This window comes from Aspergillus ambiguus, assembly GCF_047715705.1.
Source record: "Aspergillus ambiguus strain CBS 117.58 unplaced genomic scaffold BDV59scaffold_34, whole genome shotgun sequence".
In the NCBI taxonomy this organism is placed as follows: domain Eukaryota; kingdom Fungi; phylum Ascomycota; class Eurotiomycetes; order Eurotiales; family Aspergillaceae; genus Aspergillus; species Aspergillus ambiguus.
In genome coordinates, this window is record NW_027395547.1 from 59,505 (window position 1) to 79,594 (window position 20,090).

A 20,090-nucleotide genomic window follows, 5' to 3' on the forward strand; every position below is an offset into this window, starting at 1 on the left:
GGAGTAAGTTATTATTATTTATCTAGTACTATTAAGTAGTATTTCTTTATCCTTTCGATTTTCTTCTCTCTACGCGCGGTATGCATGACGCATCACTGTCGGCTTCTAGGCTCCCCCTAGGCTTGGGCTCCCGCCTGCCCAGACGCATGCCCAGAGATACCCCGAAGTCCCTGTCCCGTCTCCCCCTTGTCCCCCCAAGGAATCCAACCACCACGCTCCACGGCAGCACGTTCGTCGTTGCTTTTCTTCCCACCGCTCCCCGGGGGATCTCCCGATAGGAACGTCCGTTCACCGGCATGATTGCCAAATGTAATATCGCAGATCATACACGCCAAGTCCGCCCCATCACCCAATCAACATCCCACACTACCGTAGTGTCTTCTGCTCTGCACCTACGCAGTACACAGTTTATCTTCGACCGCCATGGGCGTGCCGTCAGCTTACGGCGCAAGCAACGCAAAAATTAGTCGATATCAAACAGTATGATAGATTTCACTAAACTAAAACATTCCCCCACTCTTACATGAGACAACCCTCCTTGATACTCGAGTGCAACTCGCTCATCCCTACTCGGATACGTCGCACCGCCCCAAAGCTGCTCCTCCCCTTCCGCGGTGACGACCGGCTGTTGTCATTACTCTTACCGCTATCCTCATCCGGTGACACCGCTCTGGCGCCGCTCATGACAGGCGCAATAAATTCCGGCGCCGCCGGTTCCACCGCTCGTTCAAGGGCGTAAACTTCCACCATCCACTCGTACCAGACCTTGCGGTCATCCGTCTGTCTATACATCGTCACCACCACCTCTCCATTGTCAGGTACATCCAGAGGGTTCTGTGTTGTAATCGTTAGCCATTGATATATCAGTTTCCGGCAGGTTCCGGTACCTTCAGGGGGAAGTAGATCGGGAACCAACTGATCATGTTGGCGCTTTTCGTCTCCATAGTCACAGGGTTTGTCGACAGCTCCACGTCCCGGTAGAGTACAGTCTCAAAGTATCCCGCCAGGCCGTGACAGACCCCACGGTTCTGAATGGGGAACGTCAGCCGCGTGCGACGCGCATTGTGCGAATTGGGAATCGTCGACGTCGCCGCCGATTGGTCAGGAATGTGCTTGTTCGGGTGAGAAAATGACCAGGCAGTCTGTACAAAAGGAATCTGGGTTTCCGCGCCGGGAAGCGTCGAGAAGGAGGATCGGATCGTGTTGCTGTAGTTGATCCCTTCGCTGGGGCTCATGAATGCCGATGCGGGGGGCTGGTTGGTAGAAAGATAATCAATCGCGTGCAGCATGACGACATATGGAGTCTCGGGAGCCGCTGGGTTCGAAATCGTTTGATTCATCACTGACGCATGGAGCTTCGGAGCGGCGATAGGTGTAAGATGCGCCGTGTATGATGCAGGTATGGAGATACCATGCACAGGGTTGACAAGATGGCTGATCCCGTCGAGACACTCGGGTGACAACTCATTGTCCCCAAACGAGCCCAGCAGCTCCGACACAACAATGTCGATTGTAGTGGGCACGAGCTCGGTCGAGGGTGGACGAACATCCGTATCCGTCAGCTGGTAAGAGTCTCCGTGATCGGCTTCACTCGAAAGCAGCGAGTCGTCAATACCGAGAGACTGCCCAACTGGGGCTGGCGGTTGAGATTCGGAGGCGATCTTCTTTTGGACTTTAGGTCCCTTCCAGCTTCTCATATCGGACTGTACGAGTGTGACCCTTCCACCCCAGAGGTTTTGGTTGTGTCGCTGGAGGAGCACGAACGCGTTGGGATTCTTCTCTACCGCCCAGAGATCAATGTCGACCCCCGTTTCCGCGCTTGCCTTGAGTGCCCGGGTAACTAGTGGACCGCGACCTGCACCCACCACCGCAAGCACTACTCGGCCATCGGGGTTCGAGGTAGGCTTCTTTTGCTCAGACCAGTCAGACAAAGCCTTCGCAATGGCCCGCTCGTACCATTCATATTTGATGGGATCTTTCTCAAAGACCTCATACGTGATGCTCTCCAAGTTGACCGTGAGCGGCTGCAACGGTGCTTGAAGGTAATCCTGATACCCTACACCGAATCGTTCAATGGCCGTCCGGGACGGTTGGCGTTGTTGCAGGTTTCTCATGTACGATAGATGAGGCGTTGGGTCGTAATACTTTTTGTTTCCAACAGCGGCTTGTGCCAGACTGGGATATTCTGAGCCTGACATGTTAGATACCGCAGTGATGGAAGGGTCCTTGGCCTCAACCCCTGGGATAGGCCCAACGTCACAGAGGAGGATCCATGGGGCGGTCCGGAGCCGCATAAACCGAGCAATCAGAGCTTGGTGAGCTTTGGACAACACAGGATATCCTTTCTGATTTTTGATGAAGGAATTGGCATCGACAGTAAGCAGGTGCACAGGTTCAGAATGCCAGCGTGACTGAACAGACATCGGCGGCAGATGCTTGGGTAAGGATAGGGCTGCAGAACGATCGAGTTTTAGCAGGCGTCCATGATATCAGAGCGAAATGAGGAAAGACTGGACATGAGGGCAGTCGGTTCACCATAGGCGTTGCTGGAAAGACAGAGTTCATTCTTACCTACGAAAAGCCTGGAATGATATTTACAGGTTCTCCGGATCGTATCCCACGCATCCCAGGTGCCAAATGGGTCTACTTTAGGGGCGTTGCTGTCGTCCCAATCTTCCAGGAACTCCATCCGAGCAAATGGCGCGAGGTCGCCCATTTCCTCGGCCTCGAGTTCCGGGTTGTCAACCGTCCTCAGCCAGATGTGGAATTGAAGATAAGGAGCGACATTGATAGCGTCCTGTACTGCCCTTGCATAGTACACCAATCCTTCCGAGTGCATGCTGCGATGGTGGAGTTTGGGTCCAGGGATCAAAACGTATCCGATGCCACAGAATGCAGCGTAGGCAATTTCCAACATGAGTACCTGGCGAGAGATATCCGCGATCAAAGGATCAGGAGAGCACATGTCAATCCAAGAACTAGTCACTCCGACCAACTGAGACATAGACTCATTGGGGGTTAAGTGAGTGTCTTCCGGCGCGAGAGGGGGAATGACGAGGGGTTGCGTGTTATCGCTCGTGGCCAGAGTTCCAGTTGAATCAAAAGACACGTCCTGTGCGTTGGAGAGATGGGATGAAAGAAGTCCAAGAACTCGAGATTGGAAATGTTGAGTGGTTATAGGAGACGTAATCATATCGTACTGAACAGTGGAAAGATTAGCGAATGGACCAAGGAAAATGCACATCTTCAGCTCAACACCACGCAGCGCATACGTTACTTTCATGAGCCGCCTGGACGACCTGCGCGGTAACCGGCCCTGATCGCTTGCTCTCATGTTGCCCAATGCAAAAGGCTGGAGGGGCGTCTTCGGGATTGAACGAATCCATCGTGTCAGTGCACGAGGGGTACTCCAGGTCAGGAATGGCCAATATCAACTGCTCTGGCAAGAGGAACTGTCAAGATATCCAGGTATAGATGCGTGTCCAAATTATACCGCCAAGAGCGATAGCAACAAAAGAGGGAATCCTGGTGAGAAGATTGTCAACACGAAGAGCGATCTGGATCAAAGGAGGACTAGTCGCGCATATCAGATGAACCGAGCGTCGATCAACCCATTCAGTGTGTCTGTGCCATTACCGTTGGAATTCAGACGACAGAAGAGGATGAGAATGGAGACGAGGGGGATGGAGGAGAATTGACGATAGGACCGATGCACCCCTCTCTCGGAGGCTGAGACACGATACCTAGGAGGTAAACTCGGGGACTCCCTTGCCTGGGCGGAAGGTTTAATAAATAACCTGTTGTTCTGATTCCCTTTTTCCTTTTTCATCCGTGGGGTTTGGCGCGGCAGAATCTCCGGGCGGTGACGAACAAGGCGGTCAGCCGGGCCTTATCGATCGCGGCGCATATTTTTTTCCGTCGCTATCGAAAATTCACTGCGGAGAAGGCGAACTGATTACTCTGCTCTTCCAACTCCCTCGCCCTTTTATTCTCCCCTCTCTCCCGTCAATCGCAATGGTCGATCGGCGCTCCGATTCAGAAGACGGCTCCCGTGCGAAACGCCAGAAGATGGACAAGACGGAAATGGACCCCAGGGACAATCCGTATCTGGCGCACATGTATGCGGACGATTCCCGCGACAGCACGTTCGACAGGGACTCCCCGTTCGCCAAGGTCAAGAGACATCAGTCGACTGCCGCCATTGCGAAGAAGATCGAAGATGGCGATATCAACCCTTTCAACAACCAGCCGTTCTCTAGCAAGTACTTCTCGATCTTGCAGACCCGTCGTGATCTTCCAGTCCATGCGCAGAGGTTCGTGTTGATCCCACCCTGTTACAGGTGGACAGAGTGTCAGAAGAATGTTACTAATATCTTTGCCAAAGAGATGAGTTCCTAGAGCTATACCAGAAGTCCCAGATTCTGGTCTTCGTCGGTGAAACCGGTTCCGGTAAAACTACTCAGATCCCTCAGTTTGTCCTATTCGACGATCAACCTCAGACCCAACGCAAGATGGTCGCCTGTACCCAACCTCGTCGAGTGGCGGCCATGTCGGTTGCCCAGCGTGTCGCGGCGGAAATGGACGTCAAACTCGGAGAAGAAGTCGGTTACAGCATCCGTTTCGAAGATATGACCAGCCCCAAGACGGTTCTCAAGTACATGACCGATGGTATGCTTCTGAGAGAAGCCATGAACGACCACAACCTCAACCGCTATAGCACGATCATTTTGGATGAAGCCCACGAAAGAACCATGGCTACGGATGTCCTGATGGGTTTGTTGAAGGAAGTTGTGTTGCGCCGGCCTGACCTGAAGATCATCATCATGTCTGCCACCCTGGATGCGCAGAAGTTCCAACGCTATTTCAATGACGCCCCGTTGCTTGCTGTTCCTGGTCGTACTCACCCTGTCGAGATCTTCTATACTCCTGAGCCCGAACAGGATTATGTGGAAGCTGCTATCCGTACGGTTCTGCAGATCCATGCCACAGAAGGCGATGGCGATATTCTGCTGTTCTTGACCGGTGAAGAAGAGATTGAAGATGCGTCTCGGAAGATCTCATTGGAAGCAGATGAAATGGTGCGGGAAGTTGACGCGGGACCCTTGAAAGTATACCCCCTGTATGGCAGTCTTCCACCCCACATGCAACAGCGCATTTTCGAACCCGCTCCTGGTCCTCGCCGTCCTGGTGGACGCCCGGGCCGAAAGGTCATTGTTTCCACCAACATTGCCGAAACATCGCTTACAATTGACGGTATCGTGTACGTTGTGGACCCCGGCTTCTCCAAGCAGAAGATCTACAACCCTCGCATTCGTGTCGAGTCTCTCCTCGTGTCACCTATTTCTAAGGCATCCGCTCAACAACGTGCCGGTCGTGCCGGTCGTACACGGCCCGGAAAGTGTTTCCGTCTCTACACCGAAGGTGCCTTCAAGAAGGAGTTGATTGACCAGACGTATCCCGAAATTTTGCGTTCCAACCTCTCGTCCACCGTCTTGGAATTGAAGAAGCTTGGAATTGACGATCTGGTTCACTTCGATTTGATGGATCCTCCCGCACCGGAGACACTTATGCGAGCTTTGGAAGAGCTGAACTACCTGGCTTGTCTCGACGATGACGGCAATCTTACACAGCTCGGTCGTCTTGCGTCCGAATTCCCCCTCGACCCTGCCCTTGCCGTCATGCTGATTAGCTCTCCGGAGTTTTACTGTTCGAACGAGATCCTCTCAATCACAGCGTTGCTTTCGGTGCCAAACGTCTTCGTGCGCCCCGCTTCCCAACGGAAGCGTGCCGATGAGATGAAGAACCTCTTCGCCCACCCCGATGGCGATCACTTGTCGCTTCTCAATGTATACCATGCGTTTAAGAGCGCTGACGCTCAAGAGAACCCGAAGCAGTGGTGTCACGATCATTTCCTCTCCTTGAGGTCCCTTCAATCGGCCGACAATGTCCGGATGCAACTTCTCCGGATCATGGAGCGTGAAGAGTTGGAGATGATTTCAACGCCTTTTGAGGACAAGAAATACTATGAGAACATCCGCCGTGCGCTGTGCGCTGGATTCTTCATGCAAGTTGCCAAGAAGGAGTCTCAGGGCAAGAGCATGTACACCACCATCAAGGACAACCAGAACGTTCTCTTGCATCCGTCGACAGTTCTTGGCTGGGATGCAGAGTGGGTGCTGTATAACGAATTTGTCCTCACCACGAAGAACTACATCAGAACTGTTACTGCCGTCAAGCCGGAATGGCTAATTGTGAGTCGATCCACTTTGCCAGTGAAATCATTTAACTAATCAACTGTCTAGGATATCGCCCCTACCTATTATGATATCTCGACATTCCCCAAGGGTGAAATCCGTTCTGCTCTACTCCGTGCCGCTGAAAGATTGTCGCGGAAGGAAAAGATGCGTGCCGATTCTGGAAAAAGACGATAGATTCGCTTTTATTTCTTGCAAATATAGATTATCCCCGTGTTATTCGCCATACCACTTATTTATAGAGATGATTTCAGGGCCGTCCCCTAGATCCAGAGATACTCGCTACAACCATTGTTTTCTTTATGATGAGTAGTTTACGCTCGAGAATGCGCACAATGATTAGGGCGAATGACCTTCAGTTTCGGGCGTTTCATTGTAGGATGACCATGGCGCTCGCAAGATCGCTGTCGACCATGCTCAATATCTCTTTCGGTCCAACCAGAACACCAACATAGTGACTCAGTAAGCAGGTCTAATTCATCATAATAATATACAGTCCAGTCAGGTATCAACAATATCAAGAACAGGAATGAATCAAAGCAGGCCTTTTCAAGGCACATACTGTATACATGTCCACCGAATTTTAGCTAGTGGAAGTACTATCCGTGCATTTTTGACGGACCCGAAGCGCGTCATGACCGGTAGACTCGGACACTCTTCTTTTGAGCCATCTCGGGGACTGGCCTACCAGAAAGCTTCGTCTTCAGGTGTCCCAAATCAAGAGATGATGTTTCGGGCAAATTTGCGTCATTTGACGTTTTTGTTGTTAATTCGAAGACCATTTGCTTTAGCTGTGCCACCTCATCCTTCAACAAGTCGATCTCGTGTTGCTGAACGTTCGCATTATGGCCTTCCGTCTCTTGTCTCTTGTCGGAGACTTTGTACTTATCTGGGATGCCAGCGTGCACAGCTGACAATACCTCTTGTGAGTAAGTATCCATCAACTTTTGCCATTGATTGCCTGGGCGCCTCTCTGCCAGGCTGTTTATCTGCTGACTCATTGCATTGACAAAAGCGTAGGTTTTCTCCCAAAGAGGCTTACTCTGATTGCCATTTGGAGATGCATTATTCGCAACATGCCATCGTCGAAGCTCAGGGTCAGCGGAGAATTCAATGTCTCTCTGCTTCTGGGCAATCGTGGAGTCGAAGCCACTGCTCATCGCCGCGGAAATGAGCGCTTCCGAAACATCGTACCGCTCGCATTCGTCACACAGGTGCACCATGCGTGCGATCAACCGCTCGATTCTGACCTCCCGATGTTCTGTCGATGACGCCATGTAGGCCAAAGCCCGCTTCATGGCTTGTAGCCCCTTGTCCCAGTCAGACCGGATACCGTAATATCTCAAGTACGTATTGAGAGTTGTGAAATCGTCCATGTAGCCATGCTGTCTCGCGGCTTGGAGGTAAGCATCAGCCCGATCCGGTTGATCGAATCGTAAGCAGCAGATGATGAGTGTAGACCAGGTCACGGCATTAGCTGACTGGACTGGTGGAACAGAGATCTCAACGCCGTTGATCACTGCCCGCTTATAGTATCCGAGTTGTTGCAAATCAACTGGGTACCGCTCTCCCCGGATCATTTCCAGGAATAAGTCGAAGCCCTTCAGGTTTTTCGACTTGCGGTAGAAGTGCATTATGGAAAGGATGAGGGAAGAGTTCAACGGGAACTTGTTGGGCAACATGGCTTTCAGAACTAAGTCGCCCAAGTCATTTTGACGGGCCTTGGCAAATGTTGTAAGCATCGTTCTCATGGCGTATGGGCGGTCGGGATCAGAAGCTTGTAGAAGGTTGTTTGCCAGTCTTAAGAGAAGCTCGGGAAGACTCATTTTCCCATGAAGATATTCTTCCGTGTCATGACGGAGCTCCTGGTCAAGTTTCGAGCGTTGCTTCGATAGCTCTTTCATGTTGCCCGCATGGAGATCTTCTGCAAGATCCTCAATATAGGCGTCTCTCGTTGTCTTCAATTGTCGTATCCTTTTCCGAAGCGAGTTCAGCTCCTCGATCAAATCATTCACATTCATCTGGGGAACCGTGTAGTCAAAGTGGTATGACATGCGGAGACCCATGTAGCTGTGTGCGATTGCCGGACGGAGCAGAAACCGGATGGCTAGCTGTTTGATCGCAAGCTTTCGGATGCATTTCTGCCGCACCAAATCGAACGACAGCCAGTCAGGTATGGTATCATCCTCCAGACCCAAACCAGTATCTTTGCCAGAACCCTCCAATAAGGGATCCTCGGTTTCTGGTACGAACTCCTTGATATCTGGGATTTCCTTCCCGCTAGCAGTATTTTCTCCTTCCTTGGCATTACGGCCCACATCAAGCTCGTCCATAAGATCATCCGTACCGTCATTGATCGCAGCATTGGTATATTCAATGCGAGGGGTTGGGGCGGCTGTCGACAGAGGGCGTTTAAATCGGTCGGGTATGGATGGTGCAAGAGAGCTGTAGTGCCGAATTTGTAGCGGGCCATTGAAGAGCTTCTTCTTCCGCCGCGACATAATCGCGGCCAGAATACGCTCTTCTTCATCAACTAACTCATTGACCTCCTCTTTCACAGCCGCAATTTTCTCCTTCCACTCCAAGCGGCGTCTGTCTTTAGCCTGAGCATCGGCCAAGGCTGCCGCTGCGAAGATACTGGTGTAGAGTGCCGTAACCGAGTTCCCGATCTTGAGACGTCTCTTGCTCGCTGCTGATGCCGCGCGGGAGGTGATGCCGCTTGCGCCAGTGCTCAAGCATGAGACGCATCGACAGGATGATTGCGCCGGAGCGGCGCGGGACCAAAGTCGCTGCATTACCGCGACATTTCAACCGGAGGGAACTGTAGTAACAAGTCGAAAAAAGCACCAGCTTCGATTGACCGGGTCTCGGGTCTCAATTCCCTACACCGACCGAGGGGGTGGGGGAGCTGAAGCGGGAGGTTTGCGGGTAGTGATGGTAACAATTCTGGTGTCGTCGGCAAAAGTCGCACGTCGACGGATGGTTGCAAACACTGCAAACAGCAAGCTAGTGGACTGATAAAGGACCATGACCGGCACTCCTAACGTTAGTCTCCTTTCTCGAGTTTCCACGTCGATCTTATGAGTTAACGCTTATGGTTTTGGTTTGATTTTCCTTTTCTTTTTCTTTCTATGCTGCTCGAGTCTTGGGCGTCCTCCGTTCACGATGTTTGCTCGCTCTATTACCCTGACGGCCGCTCTACTCGCCCTCACCGGCAGTTTCGCCAACGCCCATGGGTCACATTCCAGTGACCAAAACCCCTCCTCGGACTGGGCAGAGAGGCACATGCACGGTATGCGTCTGAGCTTCATTTGGAAAGTAATGAATCATTGATGACTGACCTCCTCTAGAGGAACATCACGTCGACGGTTTCGATGCCGCGTCCTTCTTCACACTCCACGACTACGACTCCTCGGGCGCTTGGACGGCCGATGAAGTTCGCAAAACTTACGGTCTCGATGACGAATCAAATGCTGGCATAAGTGAGGAACGCAAGCAACAGGCTATCCGGGAGGTGTTCAGTCTGTTTGATCCCACAAATACTGGTGTCATCTCCCGCGACAACTGGATGCGCCTTGTTTCAAGTGGTACCCGCCTACCGGACTTTGGCTTTGGACCAGGCCACCATGGCGATATCGAATACGAGTACGAGATCCATCACTTTGAGAAGTTTCACGGTGACGATACAACGGAGGAGGACCTCAATCATCCCGAGGACATCGAACATTTCCGCAGGCACGACGAGGAGGATGAAGCTGCGGATAGATTGGAGGCGTTGGAGAGGATGCAGATTGTGGAAGCTAATATCCCTCGGAAGTTTCTCAAAGGAGCTTAGAACGGTGTACATATAATGTTCTATTGCTGTATGTATATATGTGGCTTTTTTGGTTATGCTTTCATGCTTCACTTATATCCAAAACCCTGCTTGTTTGGAGAAGATATCTACAGGATTTTAGCGTGCGGAAGGTTCGTCTTTTCATCTTTCTTGTGGTGTTGTCAGGATAGTTTGTAAAAGAGCATTGCGGTAAGCATAATAGACATATGTTGAACCTTCATGATAGCCTGGAGACAATGACAAAGATTTCGTTACAACGTTACTTTGTGCTGGACTTTACCTGAACAGACTACATCATGAATTCGAAAAGCACCGCTTGTCTTCCATCACCAATTCTCTCTAGAAATTTAATTAGTTTTCGACTCACTGCTGGGCTTTGGGAAGAGCTTCCCCATTATATGGCTGGGAAACAATATCCTGTACTGATTATAATTGAATATAGAGCCCTCTACCGTCCTAATTGTAGCTATGGCGAGTTATTTGGGTCTATCCTCTAGGCGAAATATACACATCGAGCTGGACTAGCACAAGGCTGGTACAGAGTCTTAATGTTGCAGTGATTGGTTCGGGCAATTGGCCTATTATCAAAAGAAACTCCGGAATTGGTTTATAATTTTATTGGTTATTTCGGTGTCACCTATGTAGGGCAAGAGTGAGGCGCTAAACTGTGTGGCTTATGGAGCTTCTAGCTTGATACTATGACCGAGTATAATTTGCTGGCTCTTCTGGAGGCGCCGCTAAGCGCAGTATGAGACACTTCCTGTGTCTTCGCAATGAGTTGGTAGAGCGCTTGAGTAATCGAGACTTTATATACATGGAGTTCGATACTAGATTATACTCGTGTTCCTTAAGTCTACAAATTTTCTCTCTGTGTACACGTGTATGTACTGTTTGTTTATCCGCTATTAGGAGAGACGTAAATGTGAATGTAGGGGATGCTGCCATGGCCCTGTTTGAATAACGAAACAAGGTTGGAATGAATAGGGAGTGAATAAAGGGGTCACTATGGCATATATAGAGATGACTCACTGAATAAATGCCGTAATTCAGGAAACAAGGAAAACATAACAGTCCGAAATAGATATGCTGTGCTAGTGCCTCAGGCGCTCAAGTCGATATCAGGCCATACATCTGATAGTGACTATTCAATTTGCTTTATGCCTGAGGTAGCCATTTAACTTGCCATCCCTATTACATTCGGATTCATCCTTTTTTTATTCCGGTCTAGTTCACTCCTATCCATTCGTTCTGATTCATTTCTATCTGAATCCATGCCTATTAATTCATATAAACCTATTCCATTCTTATTGGTCCTATCCATATCAATTTTATTCTATTCATTCTATCTGATTCAGTTTTACCCTGCTAGTTTAGGATGTTCTTGTTAGGATCTATGAGGCCCCTAGGGTGCGGTAGCTAGTAGGCGGGTCAGAATATATTGGCGGTATGTTAACTAGGAAGTGATATATATATATTAGAACCAGCTGGGGGGCTTAGGTATAACTGTTCGTTGGTTCTCCCGAGAGAAGCCAGCGGTAGACATATACGTGGCTAGGCGAGGTAACGTATCCGGGAAGCGAGCGGCCAAGTGAATAAGTCGGTCACCTCTTGCCCGCGGGCTAAACATTAGAGCTTTTATTAATATAACAATTGCATTTCTACATAGTAACTAATTGCTAAGTAGATTAGGACATCTGACTCTAGTTTGTCTACAAATATTAAATACTATTACTATTTGTTTTTCTTATACTGAAGTTAGTCGTCTTACGGAAGACTTAATGCTATCAATTATATTTGCTTCAGTATTGTGGACACGCTAGGTGGGCAAATACATAGGCGAGGGACCAAGCTTTATTATCAAGTAGTTCTCACGTGCATAGACTCCTTTAACCATCTCCCACGTCTCGTAGAAACCACTCTTAACCAGTCACAACATTCAAGGAGCACTGCAGTACTCTTTTTTGCTACTACAGTAATCGCTCTTACCCAGTCCAGCGTCGATACAAGAGAGGTGGCACACAGCACCTTTTTGAATAACCAGAACTGCCGCCCCATTAATATATTGTTGACGGCACTCATAGAGTGTCCTCTCGGGGTGATTGTTATTCATTTTGCCGGCTGTACACAGTTATTAATATGGAGGATCGAGATAGTGGTAGAGGAACACGTACCGTTCGCCTCAACAGTATGTTTACAATAATTTAAGCCAGGCTTGCAGTCCCAACCTAAACAGAGGTAAGGAACTGTGAGGGAAAGGAGAAGAAAAGAAAGCTTCATTGTTTCCAGATAAAAAAGGTGATCACCAGGCAGTACGTGCCATTCGACAACACCTGCGTCTTCGATGGAGTCCAGAGTCGAAGTGAAATGTATAGACTGTAGCCAAATTCAGGCGACTTATGAACGAGATTCTATGACAGACGCTAGAGTATACGACTTGCTCACTCGTAGTAACTACTTTGTTATGAAGCTGGATAGATGAGTCAGCAAGCGGGACCACCCCGGATAACTGCGGCTTACTCCGTACTTTCTCCGTCCGCCTTCTACTTCTACCTACTTCTCCATCTCTCGCGACAGGTGGCATGTCCTCTCTACAGGCCATGACGTTCAGAAGCGTGGTGTCTCGCAGTCGGTCTACCATGGTTCTCTGGTGATCCTCATACAAAGTTTTTGTAAAGAGGAGATAACAAGTAGTCGCTAGAGAAGATGAAAATTGCTTAACATCGAACCTAGAAAGCCGTACAATTGCCCTATTTATAGATTTTACATCTATGTTATAACCATTTTACACTATTAAATGTGACCCCGCTGTTTGTGATACAAGATACTTAACATCAACATAGCTATGGCCCTAGATACTTTGTCTCAAAAGTACAATCATGCACCTTGCTTTTCCCTGTGGCCCACAACCCTCCCCTGAAACTAGGATATCATCTATGGCAGCTATTAGCCAGGGATGGCCGATGTAACCAAACGAACTATGCAGAGAGTAGTACAGGCGATTAGGCCTTTCTTCACTGCCTTCCCCTCTGCTCCGTTACTGGGACGCCGAGCTTTGACTCGAGGACCATGATATTCACCATCGCTTCGGGCTCAAGAACTCAAGAAACATAGCAGTAATAATGAGAAGCAGACAGGCCTCTGGGACAGTGTCTGGCACCTACCCGGTCTATCTGTGGCACATATAGTACACAATTCATCAGCTTCTTTCATATACGGCCTAATCCGAGCCTTCTCATCCAAATATGCTAAAATCCGTTTGATAAACACCTTCAATTTCCTATACCCCTTTTTACATTTCACGATGCCCTTTGCAGGTCGTTCTCATTTGTTCTGCTTGCTTGGGATGCTTCTTATATGTACTTTTTGTCCTGTAAAACTCTTATACCTTTTATAGAATTAAATGGAAGATGTTTTTCAAGGCGGCGCAATTATTCAAGAGTATCTATCTCCTGAGACTATTCAAGATGTTGCTTCACTAAAAAATCATGGTCTGATACCTTAAAGAGTACATCACGAATACCAGTAATTTCCTTCGTTTTATATATGAAATTTAGTGGAACGACGTATTCCCTGCCACACAGTATATAGACGACCCATTTAACAAAGAGCCATCTGCTCCGCGGTGCTCTTGTCGTAAGAACCGGGTCTCTGGAAGGTGTCGCCAGGGCAGGCCTGCTGGAAGCTGGACCATTCAGACTTTTGCACAACACAGCGTCTCGCACCAGTAGCAGCACCACAGAACTTGCCATTGACAGTACCACAGGCATTTTCAGTAGCAGACAGTGCGGTGCCACTGGCATCGCCGCAGATTCCGACGATGTAGGCGGCGTTGGCCAAGGAAAGGGAGGCAGCGAGGGCGAAGAGGGACTTGAAATGCATTCTATAGTCACAATTAGAAATATGGTCTAGTGGGAACGGAGAAAATTGTTGCGGACGTACTTGGTAGTTGGTAATAAGCGAAGGCCTCTGACTTGTATCAGGAAGAAGCAAGGAGCAGGGATTGAATAGATAGAAAGATGTAGAGCGGATGAAAACAGCTGGAAGAATCCAGCTAGGAATCCCACATTTATACCCCCAGGGTAGCCCTGTTTATGCAAATCCTGACAAGATGATAATCCATGGATATCTTCCGTACAGAACAGGAGCTCCGATAGAGGGATCGACGGTAGCGATGGAGCTTGGGTTTCCGTGTTGGAACATGGTCCCTTGATTTTCGATCTTAGACAAACGTCACCTCCAATAACAGGCCCATATCAACGGACTATACATGGATTAATGCTCGGAAACTTGGCAAAGTGTTATCCCAGATCCACACGCGATTGCCGAGAGAAGATCGTGCTGAGTCCACCACAGAAGTTCGTCAATAGCTCGGCAATTGGCATGGGTTCAGATCATTCGGAGTCCTTGCGAACATACTGCGTCCGGGCCGTCTCATGGTATGTACGACATATGTGGACGATAATGTTTGAAGAGCTAAGCAGTCATTTGCTTCCGCCTCAAGGGAGCTAAGATCTCACGCGATGTTCATCGATCCGATGCGCTCCACCGTGCCAGACATGGGAACCCCATATCACTACGGATATTCCGGCTTCCCCGTCCTCTTACATCCCTCGGGCCTCTTGTGTGCTGTATTACGCAGTAGATCCACCCATCGATCTGCAAATTCCTTCTGGGCCTTCCATTTTGCAATGTGTCGAGCCGGGATCGATTGTGTTCTGCAGATCGAAGTTGGGCCAGAGATGGTATCTACACCGTAGGCACTGTGTTGTCGCACCGCGTAATATATCACTACCTAGGTACACATTCGAAAAGAAAAGTCACTTTATTTGGTTGAGCGCAGACTGTACATTCTTGTTCGCGAATGGAGGTAGTGTCTGGGGCCAAGAACCATACTCATAAAAATTGACGGGAGAGCTATACCACCCGGAATTTCTATATTTTTTATTAGCATCTTGACTTATTGATTGGAACTCTTATGCGGCAGTATTTCAATGTCAAACACGCAATGCATGATGCCAGGCGCATATGTCTTGACGTGTTCTACGTGTCGACATATGGCAGTTGATCCGACGACGAGCCGTAGACCCGTAGCTTGAGACCGTAACCTCGCAATTTCCATGGTCACTTCTTCTTTCTTCTTGTCAACATGTCGTAGGTCCACGTTCTCATGAACATGTATCCAGCCTCCCTTTTCAATATCGATCATCTTACAGGCATTATCCCAGGCATCCTCTGACGACGGGAGAAGACCCAAATTAACGTGCCGTATACTGTTCCAGGACTGCCGGTTTTCCAGAAGCTCACGCATCTCAGTCATGACAGCGCCCGCATACTTATTATCCCCATGGAACACGACCACTCTGTCCGTATCACGCAGGTCATCGGCCAATTCTGGTAGTGATACACTCAATGTCCCCTCGGCCTGAACCCTGACTACTTTGCAACCCCATCCATTGGCTATACAGCCTCTCCGAAGACCTTCAACCGACCAGGCGTTAAGCTCCCACCCCCAGACTCGTTTGACGCCGCGCCTCAAATATGAAAAGACAAAGTAGCCAATACCAGCATACATGTCCACAACAGCAATCTCACCAACCTCTACCCCGCCAAGAGACGGCTCATCAAGCCCTTCAAACGTGCCTTCGGAGCCGAGGATACGCGCTTTCTCGGTGACGTTCCCGCGGGAAAACATCGTGTACAATGGCGACCAGATCTGGACTATTCCCTGATTCTGCACCGCGCGTACCCACAACGCCTGTTCGAAGTCGTCTTTCGTTGGCTGTGCTAATTTCCCCTCCCCTGCAGGCATGGGGCCAAAATTGCCATGCAGCGGAATCAACCCCACCGGATTGCGCATACGGTTCTCTTGCCCCTGCGTGTCGGTGAGAGCGATGGGCGCATTGATAGCGACGTGAGTTACACCCTTCCGAATGAATGCTCTCGCTATGGTCGCGTAAAGGGCTTCCTTCTGTTCAGCGCCAAGGCTCCTATAGACAACGCCCCACGGAGCAGTATCAAACGCATTCACCGAGAGAAGCAGCATTGGCTCATATATTGAGAAGCGTTTCGGGAGCGATGAGAAAAGTGCCTCTTGTGCTATGCCGTGGTCTGAAAGGACAGACGGCGACAGATGACTCGTCACGAAGTCCTGGATCGCCCTTTGTAATGGATTTTTGCCATGCTTGAGTGGCATTTTGCGGTCTCGTTGACTGCCATCGGGTCTTTCGGTAGGCCTTTTTGGTCTTGCTTCAGCATGGTGCTGAATATCTGTTATCGCTGGAGGACATGCACGTGTCATCCTTTCGTCCGCATCTCGCATCTCGCGTCTCGATATAATTTTCTGAATAACAGGTTATATCTTGAGAAAATCCCAGCAAGAGATGTAAAATCAGTGTATTTGGATTCGTAAATACATGGCCTTCTCGAGTTACGTCGATGATTGGATTCAACGAGATGTGGTGATGCTGTGAGCTAATCACGTCTGTGGGTAAGGTCATGTGACCAACATTTTCAGTAGAATCTAGTCACGGCAACGAGGCAGATAGAGGTCCAGTGGTAAGTGTTGGCTTGAGGAGTTGGGGCAGTAGTAGCCCCCAAGGTAATCTTGATTCAGTGAGTCCCAGCCTCCTCAGAGCATTATTTTCCACTTTGTCGAATTTTCTTTTACGTAAATACTTCGAGTACACATATACACACTATCAATGTTTTGTGCAGATCTATGTCTCGATGGAGTTTTATGCTAGCTAGTTGTCAATGGGTTCCGACATGCACAATACCAGCACCAACAACGGAAGACATGTCGTAGATCCTTAAGGCTGGCATGAGACCTTCACCTCCAAGGCCAGCGATCGGCTTCTACGTGAATACCATGTGGCAATGTGGCATCACACGGTTATACCAACGGCAAGGAGGACTTTGTTCTTAAGGAAGCTATTCATACCTGAGAAAAGGGGGACTGCACTCGTCGTGGCGGGCCGCTGTCTGATAAGTTCCTTGAAGAATATAAAGATAGCCTGATCGGCTACTCACACCTACCAATTCGAGATTAGCTGTTATGGAGTAACCCATGTTGAAGCCTTGGGGCTTTCTAATGTCAAAAGTGAACCTGCTTCAATCCAAATATTAAGTCGGAGTGGATGGCCAAATGGGCATTGCCTGATTACGAGCGGAGCTTAAAATATTCTTAAAATGCTTAACATTCAAAATCCACGTAGCAATAGCCATATTGAAGCATCTATATGAGGTTCTGTACCTAAATACGGTTTAAATACAGCACGCGGGAATGGGAGATTTTAGAAGGGACCAGAATGTACCTAAGGTATGTTTGTCATGCTATGGAGTGCACAGGCAGCTCACGGAAGATACACGAAGACGGTACGAGCAGGGAAAATGCTATATAAAGCCATATCTCAAAGACTACATGATTGCCGCATTAGGTGGGTGTTAGCCTCGCGTTACGGGGCCAGGAGGGTAATAGGCCTAGAGCACCAGCTTGATGTAGTCATTGAAAAATCCCTCCTGTAGTATGCAACCACTATAAACTTGAAACTCTTGAACATCTGCCGAGCCCCTGAGACGCAAAATGTCCACTCCCTTCTCAATCTACTCAGCCTGGCATATCTATGTCTTCTGATTTGATCATGGGAAGTTGAAAAGAGTACCGAAAGTACTGGTTTTGGTGGCTAAGTAGGCAACTTGAATAGGATACGTAGTGCTGTACAGAGCCTGCACGACTACCCTGACCATATATATATCTTGAACCCCAAGCGCTTAAGCCGGATACAACCTATTAGCTGGGCAATAGTGATATAACGTCTATACTATTGGTGTCTGATATAAGGGACAAAAGCGTGCAATGGGCAACAGCAAAAGCATATTCGTTGCTAACTGCGAGGAGAGGCGTAGTACATTCCCGGGTGGTAAATCAGTGAATCACCAATATAGCCGATGCCATGGAGAAGAGACGGCGCAGACGGCGCGCTTGCAATCCAAACCCTACCGAGCGTAGGAGCAGCAACCAAAAGAAATCGTAACGAGCGTAAGTGTAGAAGGAGTGGTATCAATCAAGGCTAATAATCCGTCACAGAGTACCCTAACCGATCGTTTGTGTCGAGTACTCTGACGCGTGGCATTAGTCCAGCACACTATTTAGGGCACGGTAATACTCACGAATACTGTTTGGTCAGTGTTCCCTCTCCTCCTTTCGAGAGGTCTATATTGAAAACGTAGAAGTTGCCATCGCTCGTAACCACCATCACTTGCGGTGTGTTATTGCTCATGGCTACTACACTCCTTAAAGGCCCAGCGCTTCCGTTGGTCCCCTGTGCCTGATTTGTTTTTGGGAGCTTGATCCATGCAAAATCTCGCGCCGGCTCCCACATTTCACTTACGCCTTTGGGGAGATAACCCCCAACCTTGGCAGCAAAAGAGCTGCCGACGTTCTGTGACGTCCGCCGGATCATCCCCATCAGTGTGCCGTTATGCTTCCGGGATGCGATTTCAGAAGATTCCATATCTTCGCCCGGATCATCCGCATCAGGCGAGTTGCCAAGAGAACTTGGGCTGAGAGCTCTCTCACGAGACATTGCGGAGGATGGGGAGCCTTCTCGGGAGGAGTTTTGGTGACTGAGTTTGAACAGGTGGATGGTTTCAGTGGATGACGAGACGCAAAGAAGTGTCGAAGTTGTGTTGAATGACATGCTATATATTCTCGAAGGTATCGATCCTCGCCGGAACTGATATAGCTTGTGGCCGTCAGGAACTGAAAAGACCCGAATGATGGTGCCTTTATCGGAAGCTGTTGCTATCAGGGTCCCGTCCCCGTTGAGGGTGATACAGGCCAGTGGGGATCGGTGCGCCTCGATGACGTTAATCGCTTCCAGCTTCAAAGCATCAAAAATCAGGACTTCCCCACTGGTCGGACTGACGTGAGTTGATCCAGGAGGCGCATGAGATGGAGGGTTGAAAGACGAAGGCGGGGCTTTCTGTGGAAGAGGATATGCGAGATAACAGTTGTCCGAGGAGGGGGAGAGGGCGCAGATAGCTGAAGATGTCAATATTCAACTGGGGGTTTATATTCGAACGGGTGGGAGTCTCACCGTTTGGATTCGGCGACGTTTCAATGGTATACAAGAGCTTCATCGTTTGGATGTCATAAAGGTAGATCTGATCTTCTAGAACGATAACAAGCCGTTTTCGATTCAGTTTGACGGCCAGGACGGTGGTGGGAAATGTCAACTCGCATATCGTTGACTGGCGCTATAGAGACGGAAAAGAGCATATCAGAAGTGCACTCATCTTCTTATGGAGTGGTACGAAATTTGCTAACATTTGCCTGTGAGAGGACGCCACTACGAACCTTGGTGTTAGTTATCTGGAGGCGACGAGGAGACAAGATTAGAGCGACAAGAGACGTCGAGAAGAGCATCTCTATAATCGCAATATTGCCCTCCTTCGTCTCATAGCTCTTGGCGAATGGGTCGGTCGTGAAGATGCGAAACCCTTTGGAAGTGGCTGGGAGAAATTAAAAGATACCCTTGGATAATGGCGGAGGGAAAGGAGACTCTTACCTACAGCCAGATAGCTGTAGTCCTGGTTGAAAGTGACAAAGTTCATCGCCATGACGCCCAGCGATCCCCGACGAGGGCGTTGACAACGATTCCAAGGCGTAAAATGTCGGAGAAAATCCAACGCAGACAGCCACGAAGCAGTCGGTATATGCAGGTCGGGTCTAGAAGAAAGCGCTGGTGTGGCTGGAGAGGACAGAGGGGTTTAAGTCAGATCGCATCACAGGACCGTTTCCGTCACCGACGATCGTCGCCTCGCATGTCCTGACGCTCAAACTAACGTCGCGCCAAATGTCCAAAGGGGGGCTCCCTCGCCGGAAGAGAATGTATCCAACGGGGTCGACTCTAGGCAGCAAGACGAAATGAGAAGCAGGCAGACGGCAAGTGGATGCGGGGGATCCGGGGGATCGCTGTAGGTGAACAGCAGTTCAAGTT

The 20,090-nt window shown here is 49.3% G+C and overlaps 7 protein-coding genes across 7 annotated transcripts; 2 read left to right on the forward strand and 5 right to left on the reverse strand.

The window, feature by feature from the left end:
• Positions 1–376: 376 nt before the first annotated feature.
• Positions 377–3,775, reverse strand: BDV59DRAFT_184982 (protein arginine N-methyltransferase). The gene is made up of 4 exons (XM_073690769.1): positions 3,273–3,775; positions 2,572–3,199; positions 876–2,452; positions 377–816 (listed from the first exon to the last, which is right to left on the reverse strand). The coding sequence occupies exons 1-4, from the start codon at positions 3,384–3,386 to the stop codon at positions 520–522; spliced, it is 2,616 nt and encodes an 871-aa protein (XP_073544943.1). The 5' UTR covers positions 3,387–3,775; the 3' UTR covers positions 377–519.
• A 604-nt stretch (positions 3,776–4,379) lies between these two features.
• BDV59DRAFT_97845 (DEAH-box ATP-dependent RNA helicase PRP43) lies at positions 4,380–6,429 on the forward strand. The gene has a single exon (XM_073697443.1). The coding sequence runs from the start codon at positions 4,512–4,514 to the stop codon at positions 6,288–6,290; it is 1,779 nt and encodes a 592-aa protein (XP_073544944.1). The 5' UTR covers positions 4,380–4,511; the 3' UTR covers positions 6,291–6,429.
• BDV59DRAFT_184985 (uncharacterized protein) lies at positions 6,230–9,177 on the reverse strand. Its single transcript, XM_073690770.1, has one exon. It carries the CDS (start codon positions 9,047–9,049, stop codon positions 6,887–6,889), a length of 2,163 nt encoding a protein of 720 aa, XP_073544945.1. The 5' UTR covers positions 9,050–9,177; the 3' UTR covers positions 6,230–6,886.
• A 114-nt stretch (positions 9,178–9,291) lies between these two features.
• Positions 9,292–10,463, forward strand: BDV59DRAFT_97856 (nucleobindin SSP120). The gene is made up of 2 exons (XM_073697444.1): positions 9,292–9,546; positions 9,605–10,463. The coding sequence occupies exons 1-2, from the start codon at positions 9,420–9,422 to the stop codon at positions 10,087–10,089; spliced, it is 612 nt and encodes a 203-aa protein (XP_073544946.1). The 5' UTR covers positions 9,292–9,419; the 3' UTR covers positions 10,090–10,463.
• Positions 10,464–11,933: 1,470 nt separating this feature from the next.
• On the reverse strand, positions 11,934–12,443 carry BDV59DRAFT_184987 (uncharacterized protein). Its single transcript, XM_073690771.1, has 2 exons — positions 12,261–12,443; positions 11,934–12,207 (listed from the first exon to the last, which is right to left on the reverse strand). Exons 1-2 carry the CDS (start codon positions 12,364–12,366, stop codon positions 12,026–12,028), a joined length of 288 nt encoding a protein of 95 aa, XP_073544947.1. The 5' UTR covers positions 12,367–12,443; the 3' UTR covers positions 11,934–12,025.
• A 2,474-nt stretch (positions 12,444–14,917) lies between these two features.
• Positions 14,918–16,527, reverse strand: BDV59DRAFT_184989 (tRNA(Phe) (4-demethylwyosine(37)-C(7)) aminocarboxypropyltransferase). The gene has a single exon (XM_073690772.1). The coding sequence runs from the start codon at positions 16,406–16,408 to the stop codon at positions 15,047–15,049; it is 1,362 nt and encodes a 453-aa protein (XP_073544948.1). The 5' UTR covers positions 16,409–16,527; the 3' UTR covers positions 14,918–15,046.
• A 1,357-nt stretch (positions 16,528–17,884) lies between these two features.
• BDV59DRAFT_184990 (phosphoinositide binding protein ATG18) lies at positions 17,885–20,068 on the reverse strand. The gene is made up of 4 exons (XM_073690773.1): positions 19,659–20,068; positions 19,448–19,602; positions 19,188–19,347; positions 17,885–19,132 (listed from the first exon to the last, which is right to left on the reverse strand). The coding sequence occupies exons 1-4, from the start codon at positions 19,708–19,710 to the stop codon at positions 18,255–18,257; spliced, it is 1,245 nt and encodes a 414-aa protein (XP_073544949.1). The 5' UTR covers positions 19,711–20,068; the 3' UTR covers positions 17,885–18,254.
• Positions 20,069–20,090: the final 22 nt, after the last annotated feature.

What these genes read in the sequence shown, in the direction of transcription:
- BDV59DRAFT_184982 (XM_073690769.1), bottom strand. Translation starts at nt 3,386, where the DNA reads ATGGATTCGTTCAATCCCGAAGACGCCCCTCCAGCCTTTTGCATTGGG. An exon ending in AGGCGGCTCATGAAAGTAAC is followed by an intron (nt 3,200 to 3,272) that starts GTATGCGCTGCG and finishes TCCACTGTTCAG; the next exon opens with TACGATATGATTACGTCTCC. An exon ending in TCATTCCAGGCTTTTCGTAG is followed by an intron (nt 2,453 to 2,571) that starts GTAAGAATGAAC and finishes ATCGTTCTGCAG; the next exon opens with CCCTATCCTTACCCAAGCAT.
- BDV59DRAFT_97845 (XM_073697443.1), top strand. Translation starts at nt 4,512, where the DNA reads ATGGTCGCCTGTACCCAACCTCGTCGAGTGGCGGCCATGTCGGTTGCC.
- BDV59DRAFT_184985 (XM_073690770.1), bottom strand. Translation starts at nt 9,049, where the DNA reads ATGCAGCGACTTTGGTCCCGCGCCGCTCCGGCGCAATCATCCTGTCGA.
- BDV59DRAFT_97856 (XM_073697444.1), top strand. Translation starts at nt 9,420, where the DNA reads ATGTTTGCTCGCTCTATTACCCTGACGGCCGCTCTACTCGCCCTCACC. An exon ending in GGCAGAGAGGCACATGCACG is followed by an intron (nt 9,547 to 9,604) that starts GTATGCGTCTGA and finishes GACCTCCTCTAG; the next exon opens with AGGAACATCACGTCGACGGT.
- BDV59DRAFT_184987 (XM_073690771.1), bottom strand. Translation starts at nt 12,366, where the DNA reads ATGAAGCTTTCTTTTCTTCTCCTTTCCCTCACAGTTCCTTACCTCTGT. An exon ending in ACATACTGTTGAGGCGAACG is followed by an intron (nt 12,208 to 12,260) that starts GTACGTGTTCCT and finishes AACTGTGTACAG; the next exon opens with CCGGCAAAATGAATAACAAT.
- BDV59DRAFT_184989 (XM_073690772.1), bottom strand. Translation starts at nt 16,408, where the DNA reads ATGCGAGATGCGGACGAAAGGATGACACGTGCATGTCCTCCAGCGATA.
- BDV59DRAFT_184990 (XM_073690773.1), bottom strand. Translation starts at nt 19,710, where the DNA reads ATGGCGATGAACTTTGTCACTTTCAACCAGGACTACAGCTATCTGGCT. An exon ending in TCCAGATAACTAACACCAAG is followed by an intron (nt 19,348 to 19,447) that starts GTTCGTAGTGGC and finishes CCGTCTCTATAG; the next exon opens with CGCCAGTCAACGATATGCGA. An exon ending in AACGTCGCCGAATCCAAACG is followed by an intron (nt 19,133 to 19,187) that starts GTGAGACTCCCA and finishes TGACATCTTCAG; the next exon opens with CTATCTGCGCCCTCTCCCCC.